Here is a 22,326-nt window from a genome sequence, read left to right as displayed (position 1 = left end):
AAATGCAGCAAACTTTTAATTTCTAGGAATAACTCCACCACACAACTGACAGTAGAGTTTCTACTCTGTGCAATTGATAATTTTTTAAAAGATGGGTTTTGTCTGATTTGTTCTTACCAATTGCTTCAAGTCTTGCAAACCATCGAGCTGTATTTAGAAAGTAAATGGGAAAGATTGGGTTCCGAGCACCAATTAAATCCAGTAATACAAAAAGATCCTGTGAGAAATTGTAGAGAAATATGCTTGTTAGAGATGTCACTCTCGGGGCCTTGTAGATACAAAGCAATGCCTGTCTGAAACCAGCGAGTCCCAGACACATTTTCTGACTCTGATCAGTTGAACAAACACTGGTAAGTGGTAATTACAGCCTGCAATCCTATACAAAATTACCTGTAATACAGCTTAAATGACTGCCAACATCCAGTCATGTATCTTCTGTATGTTTTGAGATAGTTACAGAATTCATCTGGGCTTATAATTAATCACATATGAATCACAATCACCAAACTTCAGACTTTGGTGGAAAACAGAAATATGAAAGGGTTGATAAAAGCATTGGTTTTCAAATCTGCTACCTTAATCAGTAACTTAAGACCACTCTAGATCTTCTGTTCTCACTTACAATGCCCTGAATCTGAGTGGTACTAGTGGCACCCGGTGGGTGCAGAGTAGCTGCCATTTTCTGGGCCAAGGACCGAGAGCCATACAGAGAATCAGAGGGAGACCATCGAACAAATGCTTCTTCACCATCAAAGAAAATCAGACGCAGGGAGAGTTCTGGACTGGTACCCATAGTGGTTTCCTGAGGAAGGAACAAGATGGAACGTTAGTCCCCATGCTCAGAGATGGGAAAAGTTTTTAAAAAAATTGCTACAACTTCAAGAATATTCCAGCCAGATTGGTTGGGATATATTGGGAACTGAAGTACAAAAAAAGTAACTTTGCCCACATCTGCTCATGCACATTGAATACAGAAACAACAATTGAAAAGAAAACAAGTACCTTTAGAGAGTGAAGCTGTCTGTCCAGGGCACGTGCCAGTTCTAGCATCATAGCACAAGGCACAGCTGAGTCAGTGGCACCAACAAAGACTTCGCCATCAAATTGTGGTGGAAAGTACTTAGAATCATAATGGCAAGCAAGCACCAAATGACGCTTGGCCAGAGGATTGAGGGTGCCGATTATATTTGAAAACGTGCGGTATCCATAAAGAGTGTGGCTCTGAAAGGCATCTTCTTCAACAACCCAGCCAGCTTCTAATCCTTGCAAACGGTGCTTGATATGCTGAAATGTATACAGCCACAGGTCAAAGGAGACTACTGCTGTTCATATGCAAGAAACCCATGCAAATCAACATTGTAGGAACTGGACAAATGCCTGGAAAAGCTCACTATGCTATTCTGCAGCCTAAATAAAGCAGCAATAGCCATCTATTATAGCTGTCAGATTCCTATGGCACCTTTCAGAAACCAACCAAGAATCTAAAAGCAAAGCAGACATCATAGTTTTAAAAGACACTTTTTGCAGTGTTTCAAAATTAGCCTGTTGTTACCTATTGCAGTAATGGAAAAGTAAGCTGTTAGCATTATTATTTCAACTGCTCATCATGTTTTTCCTACTTTCAGATTCTTTTTAAAAAAGAAAACTTAAGATGGATAGGAAAATAGCATAAAACCCTACAAATCCCTGTCAAAATGACAAAAAATGCCTTAAAATACCTTTAGAAAGTAACTTAAAATGTTACTTGTCACTATTACAATTGTTAAAATACAATGGTCAAAACCCCTTCATAGATTGCTGCCTTGTCGTGGCGAAGGGGCTTGAGTAATTCAGAGAAGTTATGGGCTATACCATGCAGGAACACCCAAATGGACAGGTCATAGTGGAGAGTTCCGACTAAATGCAATCCACCTGGAGCAGGAGTTGTCAAGCCACTCCAGTATCTTTGCCAAGAAAACTCCATGAATAGAAACAAAAGGCTAAAAGATATGATGCTGGAAGGTGAGCTCCTCAGGTCAGAAGGCGTCCAACATGCTACTGAGGAAGAGCGGAGGACAAGTATAAGTAGCTCCAGAGCTAATGAAGTGGTTGGGCCAAAGCTGAAAGGACGTTCAGCTGCAAATGCACCTGGAAGTGAAAGGAAAGTCCAATGCTGCAAAGAAAAATATTGCACAGGAACCTGGAATGTAAGATCTATGAATCTTGGTAAGCTGGATGTGGTCAAACAGGAGATGGCAAGAATAAACATTGACATCCTGGGCATCAGTGTGAATTAAAATTGACAGGAATGGGCGAATTCAATTCAAATGATTATCATGTCTACTATGGTGGGCAAGAATCATGTAGAAGGAATAGGTTGGCCCTCATAGTCAACAAAAGAGTGGGAAAAGCTGTAATGGGATACATTTTCAAAAATGATAGAATAATTTCAATATGAATCCAAGGCAGACCTTCCAGCATCACAGTAATCCAAGTTTATACACAAACCACCAATGCTGAAGAGGCTGAAATTGACCTATGAAGACTTACAACACCTTCTAGAACTGACACCAAAGAAAGACTTTCTTCTAATTATAGGGGACTGGAATATTAAAGTAGGGAGTCAAGTGATAAAAGGAACAACAGGCAAGTTTGGCCTTGGAGTTCGAAACAAAGCTGGGCAAAGGCTCTATACAGTTAGCAAAAATAAGACCTGGAGCTGATTATAGCAAAATTCAAGCTTAAACTGAAGAGAGTAGAAAAAGCCACTGGGCAGGACTGGATGAATCCCAAGCTGGAATTAAGATTGCGGAAGAAATATCAACAACCTCTGATATGCAGATGATACTACTCTGATGGCAGAAAGTGAGGAGGAATTAAAGAACCTCTTAATGAGGGTGAAAGAGGAGAATGCCAAAAACGGTCTGAAGCTCAACAAGAAAACTAAGATCATGGCCACTGGTCCCATCACCTCCTGGCAAATAGAAGGGGATGATATGGATGCAGTGACAGATTTTACTTTCTTGGGCTCCATGATCATTGCAGATGGTGACAGCAGCCATGAAATTCAAAGACACCTGCTTTTTGGGAGGAAAGTGATGACAAACCTAGAAAGCATCTTAAAAAGCAGAGACATCACCTTGCCGACAAAGGTCCGCATAGTCAAAGCTATGGTTTTTCCAGTAGCGATGTACAGAAGTGAGAGCTGGACCATAAAGAAGGCTGACTGCTGAAGAATTGATGCCTTTGAATTGTGGTGCTGGAGGAGACTCTTGGGAGTCCACTGGACTGCAAAGAGAACAAACCTATCCATTTTGAAGGAAATCAACCAAGGACAGATCCTGAAGCTGAGGCTCCAATACTTTGGCCATCTCATGAGAAGAGAAGACTCCCTGGAAAGGACCCTGATGTTGGGAAAGTGTGAAGGGAGAGAAGGGGACAACAGAGGGCAAGATGGCTGGACAGTGTCTGCGAAGCAACCGACATGAATTTGACCCAACTCCGTGAGGCAGTGGATGACAGGAGGGCTTTGTACACTCTGGTCCATGGGGTCATGAAGAGTTGGACGCAACTTAATGACTAAACAACAAAACAACAACAAAATTGTCAAAATTCTGTTGTTCACTGTAAATTTCAGTAGAGTACGACTACTGAATAAATGAATTTGGTAAGTCAACTCCTCCATAAATTCCACTGATTCAAATTAGTCAATTTTAACTGTGACTTTCTTCAACATACTGTAAATTGCAATTAAAATAGGCCCATTTCAATCCATGGAATTTGTGGAGGAGCTGACTTACTAAATCCTCACTGATCTAGTGGGCCTACTCTAGTGAGATTTACTATGCTAAGCAGTAGGATTTTGGCCAACACTTTTAAAAAGCCAGTCTAAGTTGCTCCTTTGCACTAAACCCAGAGCAAGTGGATAGTTCAGGATCAGGTGTGATTCCAAAGGGACTGCATTCCTATATTTGGAAGTGACACAGGATAATTTTTTTCTTGCAGGTTCAACAAGTGGGTTTCTGCAAATGCGGTCGCCTTCAAAAGAGTGACATGTATTGCTTTGCTGCCAGCACTACATTTTGTCATAGGGACACAGTAATTGTGCCGCCTGCCTGATGATGAAGTGCAGGCTCTTTTGCTTAATGCGCTACAACTTTAAAAGGAGGAAGACTCTAGAGCGAGGGAGTATGCTCATAAATCCTTCTACTAAGCTGGTAGTTCGGTTATCAACTAATCAATGTTTATTACTTTGATATTAAATGATGATGAAGAAGATGTTACTGTCTTATCAGGAACGGCTCTCTCGCAATGGTGCTGCACAGACATGTAGTGCCACCTCAGAGGTCCCACTCTTCCCACTCACTGTGGGAAGTTGGAATGGGGTGAATCAGACAGCGTGTGGCCCAGACAAAAGATTAAAGCAAGCCTTAAACAAGGGTGCATGTGAATGGGTTCATTGACAGCATTTTCTCACACCTCCTTCATGTTCTTAATTGCAAAACAACAAAAGAGTTAAAGGAGGAGTGTGAGGAAGTGGAGCTTTTTGCTGTCTGCAAATCTAGTCAGAATGAAGTTAAAGATTATTTATGAAGGTAACCAGCTTCTTTACTTCAGCTGCTGTTACTTAATGACACTTAATTGCACTCTGCTCAGGGTATACATTTAGATGTTTCCTTGGCAATGTGTCTCATCTGCTTTAAAAATGAATCCCTGCAGCATATTTTAATGTTATACGGTTCAAGGTCTAACAAGGCCTTTGGTGCCTTATATAACATGTTGCTACTTGCCCATGAGAAACACACTGTACAAATTAAATTTGATGTGTCTAAAGGCTAGCTGTTTCGTCAGACAAAGAATACAAATGATCTCTCCCATGAAATCAGCCCAATGTAATCAATATACAGTAGTGCTTAGGAAAATGACAATCAGACATAATTAAATGTAACATCACTGGCAGCCAAGAGAGGTCTGCCAGTCTGACACCATGGCCTTCTATTTGTTTACTGATAATGAAGGACTCAACAACATCATAGTAAATTCAAGGTCTAGAGAAGGTGGATTTCATGTAAAACCATCTCTCAAACTAAGCAGGTCAAGGCCTAAATAGTTTTCAAACAGGAAGTCTCCCTGAGCAGCTCTGGCATAACCAATATACACCAAAGCAAAAGCAGAAAACTGAATGTACTGGATAATCTGTTTGGGATGGAAAGAGGTGTCAGAGACATACAGTATACACACAAATTACCAGTTCTGTCCAAGCCATACTGTCAGGACCAATCAACTCTCATAGAAAATCTCATATGCAAATGACGTTTGGTAAGTTTTTAATACTGTTTGAAATTGACAACGAACAGCTCTATATTCTTTCTAAGAATAAGTTTTACTTATTTTTCTTCTCCCACAGAAGTAAAGATTCATAGGCATCCTTCAGTCTCGAGAGACTATGGTAACATGCTCTGAATCGAGGAGTGTCCACTCCAGAGCATGAAGCCCGGGTAAGGTAATATGGAGGATAGGCTGTTACCCAAGCAGCAGATCCCCCCTCTCCACAATTGCCTGAACATAGCCATTGTTTGCTGCACAAGAGATGCATGTTACTGTTACACTCTTTGTATAGGCTCTCTGCCAATAAACCTCCTAGGAAACCGAATGAGGTGCAACCAATGTTCTTTGAAATAGATTATCTCTTCTCTGTTCTACCTTATTAATCACAAATTGTAGTTGCACTTTAGCTGCACTAAGAGAGTGCATCATTGCTCCCTGGCCCTTCCAGACTATCAGGCTTCAGTGTGATCAGTGCTCAAATGTTCAATAGTTTGGGATATATTTTTAAACTGAGGATTACAATTCTTCTTCCAGCTAGCACATTTACCGTATCACTAGTGACTATTGTTTGTGATGTGATGAGCGTACCATTCCTGCTTCTAGTTCATACTCTTTAGTATCTAATTAAAACAACAATAACAACTTGGATGTGTGGCAATAAATCAGTTCTAGCAGTTTTCCTCTCTAACAAGGGTGGGGCTTTTGTAAAACTAACTAATTCAAATTTTTCATTGAAGACCAAAGTACTCCAAAATACTTTGGAGTACAACAGAGATCATGCACAACAGTACATTATTGCTAAAATGTCCCAGCCTGCCTCCTAAGCTACAATGAGGATGGGAGGGGGGAAAAGAATGCTTGAGGAGGATGGCAGATGACAATTATTCAAAAAAAATAATAATAATCCCAGAACTCCAACAGTGGAAGCTCTTGCTATGCTACAGTTCTTGAATATTTGTGCAGAACTGGCTTTTTGGAGTTTTCTTAAAGGGGAAGACAGGAGTACGATTTCACCTCTACAGCAAGACCACTCTCTTCTAGCCCATGACACTGGGATATGATAATATATTACTGGCACAGTATCTGAGGCAGGGTAACTACAGAGTTCAGATATTTATTTGTGGTCAGTAAGATGGGCTCTTAGTGGATCAGTTAACTGAAGAACCTCATACTACTATGAACAAAGAGGAAGTTCTACCTGATCCTCATATACAACACTTTGTTTTATTACATGCAGCCTTTTGCCAAGGATTAGTCTACACCAATGCAGCTCAATGTGGGAGACAGGTGTTGATCAGAAACTGGAAAAGAGGCAGGAGGAATCGATTCATTGGAGATACCAGCACAGGATGTATTTTTAACCTGTTCAGACTCACCTGGCGCACAGCGTAACTCCCAGGAGATCCTGGGTATCTCTCAATCAGTATTGGGTGCAGGTCATTTTGCCACATTCGATTGACATCGGTCTGCATTGTAACTTGTTGAAGGCTTGTTGCATTTAGAATTGTAGGGCGGTGGGAATACTGTGGAAGAAATCAAAGGCAAGATTTTGAGAATGGGCTTTAATAATATAATAAGTTTGGCCATTAAACTTTGTACTGACAATAGTGAGTATATTCATCCCTTTAAAAACACTTACTCCCTACTTTCCATTAAAGCAGGCATTGAAAGGGACTAGTATATATAATTGCAGATAATATAATATCATTATATATTACATTGATAAAATTGAAGTGTGCATGTACATGAAAGTCTTGAATGTTATTGGATGTACAAGTAAATAATGGAATATGTATAAAGGACTTTGTGGTGGGAGAATGAGGATATCCTGGGGTTCTGATTGTTCTACATATCATTACTGTATTCCAGTCCATGGAGAAGTATGTGAGCCATTTTGTGTCATCCTTATGAATAAGGGTTAAAGGGCTTAAGAGATTTAAGTGGCTTAGGGAAAGGCAAGGATGTGTAGAGAAGACCTGTTCTCACAATATAAAGTCTGATTATGGCTTATACATGTATTTGGGGGCATGCACTCAAAAACCGTCTTCAGATATTTCTGTGGAATGTAAAAAGGTCTAAATAGTTGCCTGTGGGTGAGAGAATACATCCCCCCAGTAGTCTTGGATTTCACATGCATCAAGTTTTGAGACCCTCGATCTGGTAGAGTATTTCCCAGTATTTTCTTTATGGAAGTTATTACTACAAGAGACCAGAGTCTGTCTCTGTTCCTCATGCACACATTTTAAATATACATATCTGTACATAAACTAAGAAGAATAAATTTCATTGTTAGTTCTAAGTAGACTTGACCTACTGTTTACCCCCAACATCATCTGCTGTTTTGGGTGTACATTTCATGTGATCTAATAGTAAGATTATTGCTGCTACAGTGGTTTTGGTCATATGTGGATTTCCAAACAGAGACAGTCATTGTTCTTGACGGAGGTAATTCAGCATTTCACAATTCCCCAACTTCCAGGAAGTGTAACAGACATTAGCAAAGGATGAGTAGAGGAAGCCTGTGAAAACAGATCAGTTTCCTCCTTCTGGTTGGCTTTGCCTCTGTATAGGGTCTACATATTCAGCATTATAGAAGACAGTTCTGTACTTGACGGGCTGTCAGAAGATAATCCTTTATTTGAGAGCATTCTCTCTTTGAAGGGTAATCTAGCCTAGAGAATTAAAAAGTTGATAGTTCAAACAACTCTTGAGAATCTCCCGGGCAGTGATTATGCTGAGATTCTGGGAACTGTGGCCTAAACAAGTAACTTTTTCAAGCTCTTGCCCTGTCCAAGTTTAACTGAATGATAAAGAACCATAAAGAGAGCAAGGTCCTTGAAACTGTCTATGAACTGTTAGCATTTAAGGTACAGTGTAAGCCATCATGGTCTTCCTCTCTATAATGAAATGTATTTCTGCTTAAATCATTGAATTGGATCCAGTCTCAGTTTGGAAAATTCAGATTCCACTGGAATAACTGGGCTAAAGTTTAACCTGTAGTGCGGTTCTGTATATGTCTATCCATAAGTACTTTCCACTAGGTTCACAACCAATTTTAATTCTTACTTGAGATCCAATATATAGCAAATATTTCTAATTGTGTGTCTTTACATATTTATTTGGAATATATAATGCGAAAGACAGCTAGATGAATCCCAAGCTGGAAAACATTGTCAGAAGAAATATCAACGTCAGTGCTGTCCTCTGAAGATGCTGGCCACAGAGACTGGCGAAACGTTAGGAAGAACAACCTTCAGAACACGGCCAAAGAGCCAGAAAAACCCACAAAAACCAACCTCAGATATGCAGATGATACCACTCTGATGGCAGAAAGTGAGGAGGAATTAAAGAACCTCTTAATGAGGGTGAAAAAGGAGAGTGCAAAAAACAGTCTGAAGCTCAACATCAAAAAAACTAAGATCATGGCCACTGGTCCAATCACCTCCTTACAAACAGAAGGGGAAGATGTGGAGGCAGTGACAGATTTTTCTTTCTTGGGCTCCATGGTCACTGCAGATGGTGACAGTAGCCTGCTTCTTGGGAGGAAAGTGATGACAAACCTTGACAGCATCTTAAAAAGCAGAGACATCACCTTGCCGACAAAAGACCACATTGTTAAAACTATGGTTTTTCCTGTAGTGATATATGGAAGTGAGAGCTGGACCATAAAGAAGGCTGAATGCTGAAGAACTGGTGCTTTTGAATTGTGGTGCTAGAGGAGACTCTTGAGAATCCCCTGGACTGCAAGGAGAACAAACCTATCCATTTTGAAGGAAATCAACCCTGAGTGCTCAGTGGAAGGACAGATCCTGAAGCCGAGGCTCCAATACTTTGGCCATCCCATGAGAAGAGACGACTCCCTGGAAAAGACCCTGATGTTGGGAAAATGTGAAGGCAAGAGGAGAAGGGGACGGCAGAGGATGAGATGGTTGGACAGTGTCATCGAAGCAACCAACATGAATTTGACCCAGCTCCGGGAGGCAGTGGAAGACAGGAGGGCCTGACGTCCTCTGGTCCATGGGGTCACCAAGTGTCGGACACGACCTAACAACTAAACAATAACAACATATTTACTTCAACAATTTTTACACAAAACTGCACTTTATTTTAGGGTTGTGATTTTTATTTTTTAAGCTATGAGTTGGTGGACAACACCAACCCATGACCACAAAGTGTTTTCCTACCTGGTGCCTTTGACCCTCTTTTTAAAGCACTGTCTAACTTATGGCAGGGCAAGCTATACATCTGAGTGCAGTATGTGCACTGGACCTTTGGCTCCTCCACCACCTTTACCAGCAAGGTAGGCAACACAAATGTGGAAAGAGGGAACTGACAGCAAATAAATAGATGTATTGGTAGAGGGAGTAGCATTGTACTCTTACTTCAAGTTTTGCCTTAAAAAAAATCACAGTGTTCTCATTTTCCCTCTCTGCTCCCCCAAGTTCAAAATCTGTGCTCCCAAAGGCAAGCCTAATACATATAAACCTGTAAAATTGATAGTTATGGATGATTCAGGGCAGAGAAAAAGTGTGCAGCAAAAGCACCTCATTTCCTCCATCCTTAGCCTTCCTTCCCAGTGTTTAGCTTCAAAAATATGTTGGGGTTCTGCAAGAAAGATGGCCACAGGGCTCTGTTACATACATTACCATTTTATGTGCAGTTAGTCCCTGAGGACTTCAGCTTTTGGAAGTATTTTACACCAGTGTATATAACAAGCAGCCTAAAAGGGGAGGGGAGTGTGGAATGATGCAATGATACAAAGCCAGGTAATTTTGGCCATCTTGCTCTCTCTTGGCCTTTGCCATTAATGATTTGGTAATGTGCAAACTGCTTTACTTCCTCTTTATCAGGTCTATGACTGTACAATGAAGACTGAAATTTAATGTACTTCCTCTGTCTTCTTCAAAGCTACTTAGTTGTTTTCCTTTCTTACAGGAAGCTAGCTACACTTGCAACCTACACCATACAGGCTACCAGCATACCCTCTTGCACAGAAGCCAGTGTTTGAGGCTTTTTGAGCAAATTTAGTATATTTTCCTTCTATTTTTGACAGAATTTTCTGAAGCAATAAACATATTCTGTTTTTAACAACTAGAGGTTTCTAGCTCCTCCTAAGAGAGAAACCTCTCACCATAAAATGTGGTAAGAGGTTATAGTGTTCAGGACAGTGGAAAGCAATGCTGTCAGGAGGTTACAGGTCTACACTCCTAGCAGTGTCACCCATGGCAGAATGATCAAGGCTTCATCATTCAATGATAATTCTATCTTCATCAGGAATTAATTGTTATATTAACAATAGAGAAATGTTAGTTCCAATGAGGATGGAAATTCTTCCAGGGCAGCTGCAGTAGTGGAAGGTGGCATCAATGGAGGATCTTTCACAAACAACAACAATGGCATTCAGTACTTGTTAGTACTGTGCAGAAAAAGGCAATGTTAAACTACCTCTGAATATTTCCTACCCTGAAAACTGTATGATGAGACAATCTAAAATGAAACAAGATACAGTGTTGATGATGAGATGAGATTTTTAGGATGGAAGGCATTGGGGAAGTCAATAGCACAATTGGCAAGAATTCTGGACATTAAAGGCTACTCTACCACCTGAGGCCCAAAGGCAAGAGGGTTCCCTAGAGAGCCTTCTAGCTTGGTGGAAGAGATAGGAAACATCTAATTAAAGATAAAAGGCTGCAGCTGATGTGGGCATAGAACTGCCCCAACAGAATTCCAGTCATTATCCAATCATGCTAAAATAACGATAAGATGGAAAATATATACTGTACAGAAGGGAAGGGAGGATGACAGATTCCATCAAAATGTAATATTTTGATGAAAAACCTATAGCTATAAATAGTGAAATGAAAGCTTTTTTTTGAAGGCAATGGGAAGACTTTCTGTACTGCAGTACAATGATCAATCCACTTGGAGACTGCGATCAAGAAATTAGGAGACTCAGATTTGAAAGGGCAGCAAAGAAGAAACTAGAAAAAGTCCTTGAATATAAGGATGTGTCACTGCAGAACAAGGTCAAGATCATTCATACTATGGTACTGTATTCCCAATCACTATGTACAGATGTGAAGGCTGGACAATAAAGAAAGCTGACAGGAAAAAATGAGTAATTTGAAATGTGCTATTGAAAGCAAGCTTTACAGATGCCATGGACCACTAGAAAGGCAAATAAGTGGGTGCTAGATCAAGTCATGCCTGAACTGTCTCTTGAAGCAAAAAATGACTAAACTGACAATCTTGTACTTCAGACACAGCATCAGAAGACAAAGACCGTGAAAAAGAAAATAATTATAGGAAAAGTGGAATGCAATAGGAAAAGAGGACACCTGAACATGAGATGGATGGACTCTGTAAAAGAAATCACAATCTTTAGCTTGCAAGATCTGCACAGAGTTGCTAATGAAAGGACATTTTGGAGGTTATTAATTCGTTCAGATCATCCTAGGTGGGAAGTGACTTGATGATACATAGCAATAAGTTTTGATAATAGTTGCTCCTATTTAATAATAATAAAATAATAACTGTGTGCCATGAAGTCAATTCTGACTTATGGAGACCCTTTTCAGGGTTTTCTAGGTAGAGAGCACTCAGAAGTGGTTTGCCATTCCCTTCTTCTGAGGGCATTCTGGGACTGTGCAGCTTGCCCAAGGCCACACAGGCTGGCTCTTCTGGGATGCACAGTGGGGAACTGAACTCAAAGTGTTGATGCTTACGTACAAAGCCCTAAATGGTTTAGGGCCTTGATACTTGGCAGAACGCCTTCTACCACCAAGATCTACCCGTGTCACTTGCGCGAGCCAGGAGGTGAGGCTGAGGAGCCTAACGCCGAGGGAGGCCGGAAGGAAAAGACAAGAAATCGGGCCTTCTCGGCGGTGGCTCCTCGCCTCTGGAACAACCTTCCCCCTGATATTCACGCGGCCCCCTCGCTGGGTATTTTCAAAAAGCAATTAAAAACATTGATGTTTCCCCCCTAGTTAATTCCTGATCCCCTCCTCTTTTCTTTCCTAACGTTTAACCCAATTGTCGAAAGTTTTCTTTTATGTAATTCTGTTTTTATTGTTGCATCCCTCGCTGTAAGCCGCCTAGAGTGGTCTATCGACTAGATAGGTGGGATATAAATAAACAAACAAACAAACAAACAAACAAACAAACAAACTCTCAAGCTTTGGCTTCGCAGCCAGATACCTTAAATAGGAGCTATCTAGACTGCTCCTATTTAATAGTAATAATTTTTACACAGCCATCTGTACTTTGCTAGTGCACATGCCAAATATCCTTATATATCACTACAGGCTTTCTAAAGTGGGCGTTCATACTTAAATTTGACACATGTTCAATTCAGCAATTGAGATGTCATGCTGACTTGCCTTCAGTAGATTTTAGGGTGTATTATGTTGAGCATACATTCTGCCTTAAGCATTTATTCAACCCCATTCATGCTTAGATATAGAGACTGGTCCTGTTCCCAACTCCAGGATGAAGTCTGTGGCGTGCAGTAAGTACTTTAACATTCTAGCCACAGAGAACCAGGCAAACAAAACAGCTATTTGTGTTGGCCACAGTAATCACAAATTTCAAAATGAGAAAGAGTGCAGTAAAAGGTCTCAATCGGGCTTCAGTCTGTCACCCACTGCCATATGGCTCTTAACATTCCCCAAGGGTACGTGGCTCTTGACAGAAAAACAGCCGCCCGCCTCTGCCATGCGTGATGATATGAATTCTAGAATAAGTGCCTGCCCTCAGTTATCACCACTGTGACATATGGAAAATGAAAAGGGTCCCAATATGATATAATGTATTTCTTATAACTAGCATATACAGTAATTAGTCAAAACCAACCACCATTTGGATTTGAGAAACTCTTTAGAATGCCTCCTTATCTTAGTTTGGGCCTCCGATTGTATACTAGGTATGCCACTTGCCTTGAATTCTTGAGAGTTTACTGCTGGGTAACTTCATATACAGTATGGTCGGTAACAGTAGTATGTCCGGGGAATTACATTTGCGGGGTGCTTACTTCTGTTGTGTAATGACACTGATAGTCTCTTTTCTGCCAGCATGGAACAAGGATTGTACATGGAAGATTTCTTGGTGATCTCCAGTCTATGCACTGAGGAGACTGAGACCTGCTTAGCTTCGGCAAGACAACTGTATCACCAGGGTAAGTGGCTGCTCATAGACTGGATTGTGGAGGTGGCTCACCTCAAAATTTCTGGAGGTGCCTCCCTGCCCATTCATAAGCTGCTTATATGTATCATGCGCCTTCAGGTCATGTTCTCCCTTTATTCACTATTGGCTTGTATCTCATGTGCAGTTTCTTGCTTGCTTGCTTGCTGTGTGCTAAGATAATTTGCCTGAGAGGGTGGCATTTAAGGGCACATCACCCTATCGCACCACCCAATTATCAGGGGCACTGCCAGTCAGCAAAACACCGATTTTTAAAATATGCAAAATCTTTCCAGAGCAATCAGTCCTCACGTCCAAATGTAAAATGCAGAAAGGCACATACTGAGAGAATAAATTGCATTTTAAAACACGGAACGCTAGAACAGTGCACAGAGTTTGCTCGCGTATCACTTTATATGCCTTCCCCCTCCGCCCCGGCACATTTGTCACCATCGACGCTGTGCGAATAAAGGAAAGAGAACCGACCGTGTGAGAGCATTTTAAACCCTTCCTTCCCTAAACCCCCCTCACCGCCCGGTGGACGACCTCTTCCCATCCCAGGCCCATTTCCTCCCCAACCCCCCCCGTCATTTCTGCCCCGCGCAAGCCGATCCCCCGACCCCCTCCTCCCTTGACCCGCTGCGCCCCCAAAGGAGTCCAATGCCAGCAGGCAGAGGAGCGGGACCGCCGACCCACCTTCGCCTGGGTCCAGTCTGCCCTCCCTTCCTTGCCGTTCACCAGCTGAGGGAAAGAGGCGACGGCCAGCGCCAGGAGCCCGACCAGGCGCCAGGCGGCCGCTGCCTCGCTCTTGCTCTTCTTCCTCCTTCCCCCCTTCGCCATGCCTCCTCCGAAGCGACGTGTGGCAAACGCGGGCTCGGGCGGAGGGGAGCCTCGGCTTCTCTACCTGTGAGGCAGCGGCGCGGAAACGGACCCGGAGGCGGGAAAGTGGAAAGGTTGGCGCTGGAGCGCCTCCGTTAGCGCGCTCGCCCGAGCAGGCGTGAGGTGCGGGACCCTCTCAGCCTCCCTTCCGCTCTCAGCCGTTGCCGCTGCCCTCGCTGGGGCTCATTTTGCTCCGCAACGTGCTTCCCGCCTGCCTGGCCTCCGTCAGAGAAAGGGAGGGAGCCGCACGTTCCGCTCAAACCCAGCTTCGCCTATGGATTTCGCCGGAGGGATGTGCGTTTTGTCCCTGGCACCACGTCAGCGGCACCATCAGGAGGACAGCAGATGACTAATCCCGCCTCAGCTTTGGGCAGCCGCCACAGCAAGATGGGCTCTCCCCCTGCCTTCATTTCCTCTTGTCTTATCCCCCCGAGGCACAGTGGAACAACGCTGTTGTGAAGGGGCGGCGGGCTGGACCTTGTGATTCTCTCCTGAAAGCTCCAGAGGAGAGAATCAAGGCATGTTTATTTACATATGCCATCCCAATGTGGTAAAGCCCAAAGGCTGCCATAAAGTTCAAGCCACGGAGGGTACTTTTTTTAATCCCCAAAGGAAGGTGTGCAAGAGATAGATACCCCCCGCCCCCGAAATCTGAACATTTTTGTTCTGTTCAGCTTCTTACAAATCCTTACACCACCCCTCCTTCTTGAGTGGAAGGATCAGCAACAGGGTGCTATGGTTGCTCAGGAGTGCTGGGATGCGTTCACAGTCCTCATATTCTTCTGGCTGGTTCCTTCCATATTCCCCACAAAGCCCATGTAAATGCATGCATATAAAGGCTAAAACAGATGTTGAGGGGAATTAGTTTTCCCTCTTTTCCCCTTGAACACTCCACACAGATGCATACTTCAGTCTACCTTTCACAGATCAGTCACAAAACACAGCGTGATAAATTCAGGATCTGTATGTGAAGAAACTCATATGCTAGGGAAGATATCTTCCATTGTCTAAAGAAGTACATCTTCTAAAATGTGCTATTCATTATTGTAGATTAATACTTATGTGGGAGTCAGCTGTAATGAACATACTGGGACTCACTTTCAGGAGGACATAGGTAGCACTGCACTGCAAGTGTCCACAAATGTTTTTGCTACATGCTGGTAAAGTTGTGTGTTACATTTTCTTTTCTGGGGATTCGCCTTCTTTTTCCCAAAGGGCCACAACAAGGAAACAGCTTGCAGCCTCTCTCCTCAGCCAGAGTTCCATGCGAGGAAATCCCACCATCATTAATATGGTGATCTTCTGAACTTAAAGTGCTAATGAACCTTCAGAAATGTTCTGATCCATTCCTTATTGGAGGAATGCCATTTCCATTCAAATATTTTCTGAATCTATTTGAATCAGCCCTGGTCTATTCAATTTTGCCAAATCTGCAGCCCACCAATAATATATAGATAACCATTCGTTGTCGTTTAGTCGTGTCCGACTCTTCGTGACCCCATGGACCAGAGCACGCCGGGCCCTCCTGTCTTCCACTGCCTCCCGGGGTCAAATTCATGTTGGTTGCTTCGCAGACACTGTCCAGCCATCCATCCTCTGTCATCCCCTTCTCCTCTTGCCATCACACTTTCCTAACATCAAGGTCTTTTCCAGGGAGTCTTCTCTTCTCATGAGATGGCCAAAGTACTGGAGCCTCAGCTTCAGGATCTGTCCTTCCAGTGAGCACTCAGGCTTGATTTCCTTTAGAATTGATAGGTTTGTTCTCCTTGCAGTCCAGGGGACTCTCAAGAGCCTCCTCCAGCACCATAATTCAAAGGCATTAATTCTTCAGCGGTCAGCCTTCTTTATGGTCCAGCTCTCACTTCCATACATCACTACAGGAAAAACCATAGCTTTGACTATTCGGACTTTTGTTGGCAAGGTGATCTCTCTGCTTTTTAAGATGCTGTCAAGGTTTGTCATCGCTTTCCTCCCAAGAAGCAGGCGTCTTTTAATTTCGTGGCTGCTGTCTCCATCTGCAGTGATCACGGAGTCCAAGAAAATAAAATCTGTCACTGCCTCCATATCTTCCCCTTCTATTTCCCAGGAGGTGATGGGACCAGTGGCCATGATCTTAGTTTTTTTGATGCTGAGTTTCAGACCGGTTTTTGCACTCTCCTTTTTCACCCTCATTAAGAGGTTCTTTAATTCCTCCTCACTTTCTGCCAACAGAGTGGTATCATCTGCATATCGGAGGTTGCTGATATTTCTTCCGGCAATCTTAATTCCGATTTGGGATTCCTCCAGTCCAGCATTTTGCAAGATATATTCTGCATATAAGTTAAATAAGCAGGGAGACAATATACAGCCTTGTCATACTCCTTTCCCAATTTTGAACCACTCAGTTGTTCCTTATCCAGTTCTAACTGTTGCTTCCTGTCCCACGTATCAGGAGATAGATAAGGTGGTCAGGCATTCCCATTTCTTTAAGGACTTGTCATAGTTTGCTGTTGTCCACACAGTCAAAGGCTTCTACATAGTCAATGAAGCAGAAGTAGATTTTTTTTGGAACTCTCTGGCTTTCTCCATAATCCAGCCCATGTTAGCAATTTGGTCTCTAGTTCCTTTGCCCCTTCAAAATCTAGCTTGTACTTCTGGGAGTTCTCGGTCCACATACTGCTGAAGCCTACCTTGGAGGATATGGAGCATAACCTTGCTAGCATGTGAAATTAGTGCAATTGTATGGAATTGGAGCATTCTTTGGCACTGCCCTTCTTTGGGATTGGGATGTAGACTGATCTTTTCCAATCCTCTGGCCACTGTTGAGTTTTCCAAACTTGCTGGCATATTGAATGTAGCACCTTAACAGCATCATCTTTTAAGATTTTGAATAGTTCAACTGGAATGCCATCACCTCCACTGGCCTTGTTGTTAGCCAGGCTTTCTATGGCCCACTTGACTTCACTCTCCAGGATGTCTGGGTCAAGGTCAGCAACTACATTGTCTGGTTTGTCAGGGATATCCAAATCTTTCTGATATAATTCCTCTGTGTATTCTTGCCACCTCTTCTTGATGTCTTCTGCTTCTGTTAGGTCCCTCTCATTTTTATCCTTTATCATGTCCATCTTTGCACAAAATGTTCCTCTAATATCTCCAGTTTTCCTGAACAGATCTCTGCTTTTTTTCATTTTCTGTTATTTTCCTCTATTTCCTTGCATTGTTCATTTAAGAAGGCCCTCTTGTCTCTCCTTGCTGAAATGGCAATGCCACTCCAGTATCTTTGCCAAGAACGCCCCATGATCAGAAACAAAAGGCTAAAAGATATGACGCTGGAAGATGGGCCCCTCAGGTCGAAAGGCGTCCAACATGCTACTGAGGAAGAGCGGAGGAGAAGTACAAGTAGCTCCAGAGCTAATGAAGTGGTTGTGCCAAAGCCGAAAGGATGCTCAGCTGTGGATGTGCCTGGAAGTGAAAGGAAAGTCCGATGTTGCAAAGAAACATGCTGCATAGGAACCTGGAATGTAAGATCTATGAACCTTGGGAAGCTGGATGTGGTCAAACAGGAGATGGCAAGAATAAACATCGACATCCTGGGCATCAGTGAACTAAAATGGACAGGAATGTACGAATTCAACTCAGATGATTATCATATCTGCTATTGTGGGCAAGAATCCCGTAGAAGGAATGGAGTAGCCCTCATAGTCAACAAAACAGTGGGAAAAGCTGTAATGGGATACAATCTCAAAAATGATAGAATGATGTCAATACGAATCCAAGGCAGACCTTTCAACATCACAATAATCCAGGTTTATGCACCAACTACCATTGCTGAGGAGACTGAAATTGAACAATTTTATGAAGATTTAGAACATCTTCTAGAACTGACACTAAAGAAAGATGTTCTTCTCATTCTAGGGGACTGGGATGCTAAAGTAGGGAGTCAAGAGATAAAAGGAACAACAGGGGAGTTTGGTCTTGAAATTCAAAGCGAAGAAGGGCAAAGGCTAATAGAGTTTTTTCAAGAGAACAGGCTAGTCATCACAAACACTCTTTTCCAACAACACAAGAGGCGACTCTACACATGAACATCACCAGATGGGCAATACCGTAATCAGATTGATTATATTCTCTGCAAGCAAAAAATGGAGAAGCTCTATGCAGTCAGCAAAAACAAGACCTGGAGCTGACTGTGGCTCTGATCATCAGCTTCTCATAGCAAAATTCAAGCTTAAACTGAAGAGAGTAGGAAAAACCACTGGGCTACTCAGGTATAATCTGAACCAAATCCCTTATGAATACACAGTGGAAGTAAAGAACAGATTTAAGGAACTAGATTTGGTGGATAGAGTGCCTGAAGAACTTTGGATAGAGGCTCGTAACATTGTCCAGGAGGGAGCAACAAAAACCATCTCAAAGAAAAGGCAATGCAAGAAAGCAAAGTGGCTGTCCAACGAGGCCTTAGAAATAGCAGAGAGGAGAAGGGAAACAAAATGCAAGGGAGATAGGGAAAGTTACAGAAAACTGAATGCAGACTTCCAAAGAACAGCAAGGAGAGACAAGAGGGCCTTCTTAAATGAACAATGCAAAGAAATAGATACCCATTACTGCAAAGCAAAACACAGCAAAGTGTGCTGCTTATATACTGCCACATAGCACTTCAAGCACTCTCTGGCTGGTTTACAAGTTAATTATGCAGGTTACACATTGTGTGCACACCCATCCCCGTGAGCTGGGTACTCATTTTACCAACCTCAAAAGGACAGAAGGCTTAGTCAACCTTGAGCCGGGTACCTGGGATTGAACTCTGTGTTCTAACTCCTGTCCTCTGAAGATGCTGGCCACAGAAACGTTAGGAATAAAAACCACGGAACATGGCCAAACAGTCCAAAAAAACTACAAGAACCATTTCTTTGGAAATTTGAACAATCACAAAGTTGGAGGGCTCTACCAAGCTGCAGCTGAACTGTCTGCAGTATATCCAGCAGTTCTGATTCAACATGTTGTTGTGAATTCAGCTGTCCTAATCACTTTGAAGTAAAGTCAAGAATCTGTCAAAAAAAAAAAAAGAATAGTGTTCATGACTTGTGGATATTTTCTTGAATGAGTAATTAATTTACAGGGTAGAATCCAAGAACATGGCTCTTCATAAACAACTCAAGAGCCCTATGGTTAAACTGCAGTACTGTAGTAAAGCCTCTGCTCATAACCTAAGTTCAATCCAGACAGGTTCAGGTAGGTAGCTCAAGGATGACACAGCCTTCCATTCTTCCAAGTTCAATAAAATGAGTACTCAGCTCACTGAGGGGCAAAGCACTCATTGCTTAATTACAGTATACTGTATTGTAAACCACTCTGAAAGTGCTGTAAGCACCATGGTGTGGTATAGAAGTTGATACAACAACTGTGAACATGTGGCCTTTCAGATATTGCTGGACAACAATTCCCATCAGCCTTATCAGAATAGATCAGGGAGGGGAGAAGTGCAGTGTAGCAACATATGGAGGGCCACTCCTTTCTTAAGCCTCTTTCCAACTACTTCTGTTTAACTAATAACGACTTCAGCAACATCCCTTTATTTTTCCTTACTCTGTGAAACAACAAAGAAAAAAAGCTGTTTGGTCCTTGTGCAAAATCCAAAAGGGAGGGTGGATGATGCTTTTATTAGACCACCAAAATGTCAAAGACGAGTTTTCAATTTCTGTGGAACTCTTCATCCGGCTGGGAAGGTGGGGGAGAAGCAGAGAACCCCCCCAAATAATCTTGGCCGTACAAAAGTTTTGCTCTGGGAGATAGCATTGGCTGAAATCCAGTAGTAAGTCACAACCAGAGTAGCCCATTGAATCAGTGGGGCTTTGGTGAATTAACAGCTAGACATGTTCCATTGATTCAATACGCCTACTCTAATTGTAACTTACTATTGGATTTCATTTTAAGTCATTGCTGTGTTCTGCCAGTAAGATGGTATCAGCTGCATACAGTCTCTTAAATTATTGATGTTTCTTCCATGGGTTTTCACTCCTCTTTCATCTGAATCTTATATGGCTTTCCATATGTGCATGGATGGAACAGATAAGGGGATAAAATGCTCCCTTGCCCGACATCTTTGCATATAAGAAACCATTCTGTCTCTCCATAGTCTGTCCTAAAAATAGCTTCTTGTACACAACAGAAGTTACACATCAGGACAATCAAGTGCTGAGGGACACTCATTTCTTTCAGAACAACAATAGTTGCTCATGATCTAAACAGTCAAAGGCTTTGTTGTAGTCTATAAAGCATTGTTGTTGTTTAGTCATTTAGTCATGTCCGATTCTTCATGACCCCATGGACCAGAGCATGTCAGACCCTCCTGTCTTCCACTGCCTCCCAGAGTTGGGACAAATTCATGCTGGTAGCTTTGATGACACTGTCCAACCATTTCATCTTCTGTTGTCCCCTTCTCCTCTTGCCTTCACACTTTCCTAACATCAAGGTTTTTCCAGTAGCGATGTATGGAAGTGAGGGCTGGACCATAAAGAAGGCTGACTGCCAAAGAATTGGTGTTTTTGAATTGTGATGCTGGAGGAGACTCTTGAGAGTCCCCTGGACTGCAAGGAGAACAAACCTATCCATTTTGAAGGAAACCAACCCTGAGTGCTCACTGGAAGGACAGATCCTGAAACTGAGGCTCCAATACTTTGGCCATCTCATGAGAAGAGAAGACTCCCTGGAAAAGACCCTGATGTTGGGAAAGTGTGAAGGCAAGAGGAGAAGGGGACGACAGAGGATGAGATGGTTGGACAGTGTCATTGAAGCTACCAACATGAATTTGACCAAACTTGGGGAGGCAGTGGAAGACTGGAGGGCCTGGCATGCTCTGGTCCATGGGGTCACGAAGAGTCGGACACGTCTTAATCACTAAACAAGAACAACAAAGTGCAGATCTGTTCTTTATATGGATTTAAAATTCGTTAGGAATGTTGTTTAGATTCTAATTTGGTACTACAATTCTTTTAGTGTTCTTTTTCAGCTCACTGTGAGGTTGGATATTAATAGTTTATGATCAGTACTAGAGATGGAGACATTTGTATACGTATACGAATACCCCCATCTCTAATCAGTACCAGAATCTCCTCCAGGTCTTGTTTTGTCTGAGAGAATATCCCCTGCTTCCAATTACATAGTCTATTTATTTTCTATATTGACCATTTGGTTATGTTCCATAACCAAACATATAGCAATCTGTTTCATTGTTTGAAGCATTTATTTATAATAAACAGATTGTTGGTTTTTCAGTACTCTATGAGTTGTTCTGAGAATAGCAAGGAGAGACAAGAGGGCCTTCTTAAATGAACAATGCAAAGAAATAGAGGAAGATAACAGAAAAGGAAAGACCAGATATCTGTTCAGGAAAATTGGAGATATTAGAGGAACATTTTGTGCAAAGATGAACATGATAAAAGACAAAAATGGGAGGGACCTAACAGAAGCAGAAGACGTCAAGAAGAGGTGGCAAGAATACACAGAGGAATTATATCAGAAAGATTTGGATATCCCGGACAACCCAGACAATGTAGTTGCTGACCTTGAGCCAGACATCCTGGAGAGCGAAGTCAAGTGGGCCTTTGAAAGCCTGGCCAACAACAAGGCCAGTGGAGGAGATGGCATTCCAGTTGAACTATTTAAAATCCTGAAAGATGATGCTGTTAAGGTGCTACATTCAATATGCCAGCAAGTTTGGAAAACTCAACAGTGGCCAGAGGATTGGAAAAGATCAGTCTACATCCCAATCCCAAAGAAAGGCAGTGCCAAAGAATGCTCCAACTACCGTACAATTGCACTCATTTCACACGCTAGCAAGGTTATGCTCAAAATCCTACAAGGTAGGCTTCAGCAGTATGTGGACCGAGAACTCCCAGAAGTACAAGCTGGATTCCGAAGAGGCAGAGGAACTAGAGACCAAATTGCTAACTTGCGCTGGATTATGGAGAAAGCCAGAGAGTT

General features: G+C 42.4%; 1 protein-coding gene across 5 annotated transcripts in view; it reads right to left on the bottom strand.

Annotated features, from left to right (window-relative positions):
• QPCT (glutaminyl-peptide cyclotransferase) overlaps window positions 1-14,487 on the bottom strand; it is a 34,490-nt gene extending 20,003 nt beyond the window's left edge. For 3 of the 5 annotated variants that reach the window (XM_072992720.2, XM_020788142.3, XM_020788135.3), the window contains exons 1-5: window positions 14,182-14,461; window positions 6,684-6,830; window positions 1,003-1,284; window positions 623-802; window positions 118-217 (exon numbers count right to left, since the gene is read on the bottom strand). In XM_072992720.2, the coding sequence (XP_072848821.2) occupies window positions 118-217; window positions 623-802; window positions 1,003-1,284; window positions 6,684-6,830; window positions 14,182-14,325 (853 nt within the window). In that variant the 5' untranslated portion in view covers window positions 14,326-14,461. Of the gene's footprint in view, window positions 1-117; window positions 218-622; window positions 803-1,002; window positions 1,285-6,683; window positions 6,831-14,181 lie in introns of all 5 variants that reach the window. The other 2 variants (XM_072992730.2, XM_020788148.3) reach the window with 2 other exon arrangements.
• Between the last annotated feature and the right edge of the window lie 7,839 nt (window positions 14,488-22,326).

Source organism: Pogona vitticeps, chromosome 1 (genome assembly GCF_051106095.1).
Source record: "Pogona vitticeps strain Pit_001003342236 chromosome 1, PviZW2.1, whole genome shotgun sequence".
Lineage (NCBI taxonomy): Eukaryota > Metazoa > Chordata > Lepidosauria > Squamata > Agamidae > Pogona > Pogona vitticeps.
Note: the sequence above shows the minus strand (reverse complement) of the source record. Positions and strands in the feature narration are given on the sequence as shown.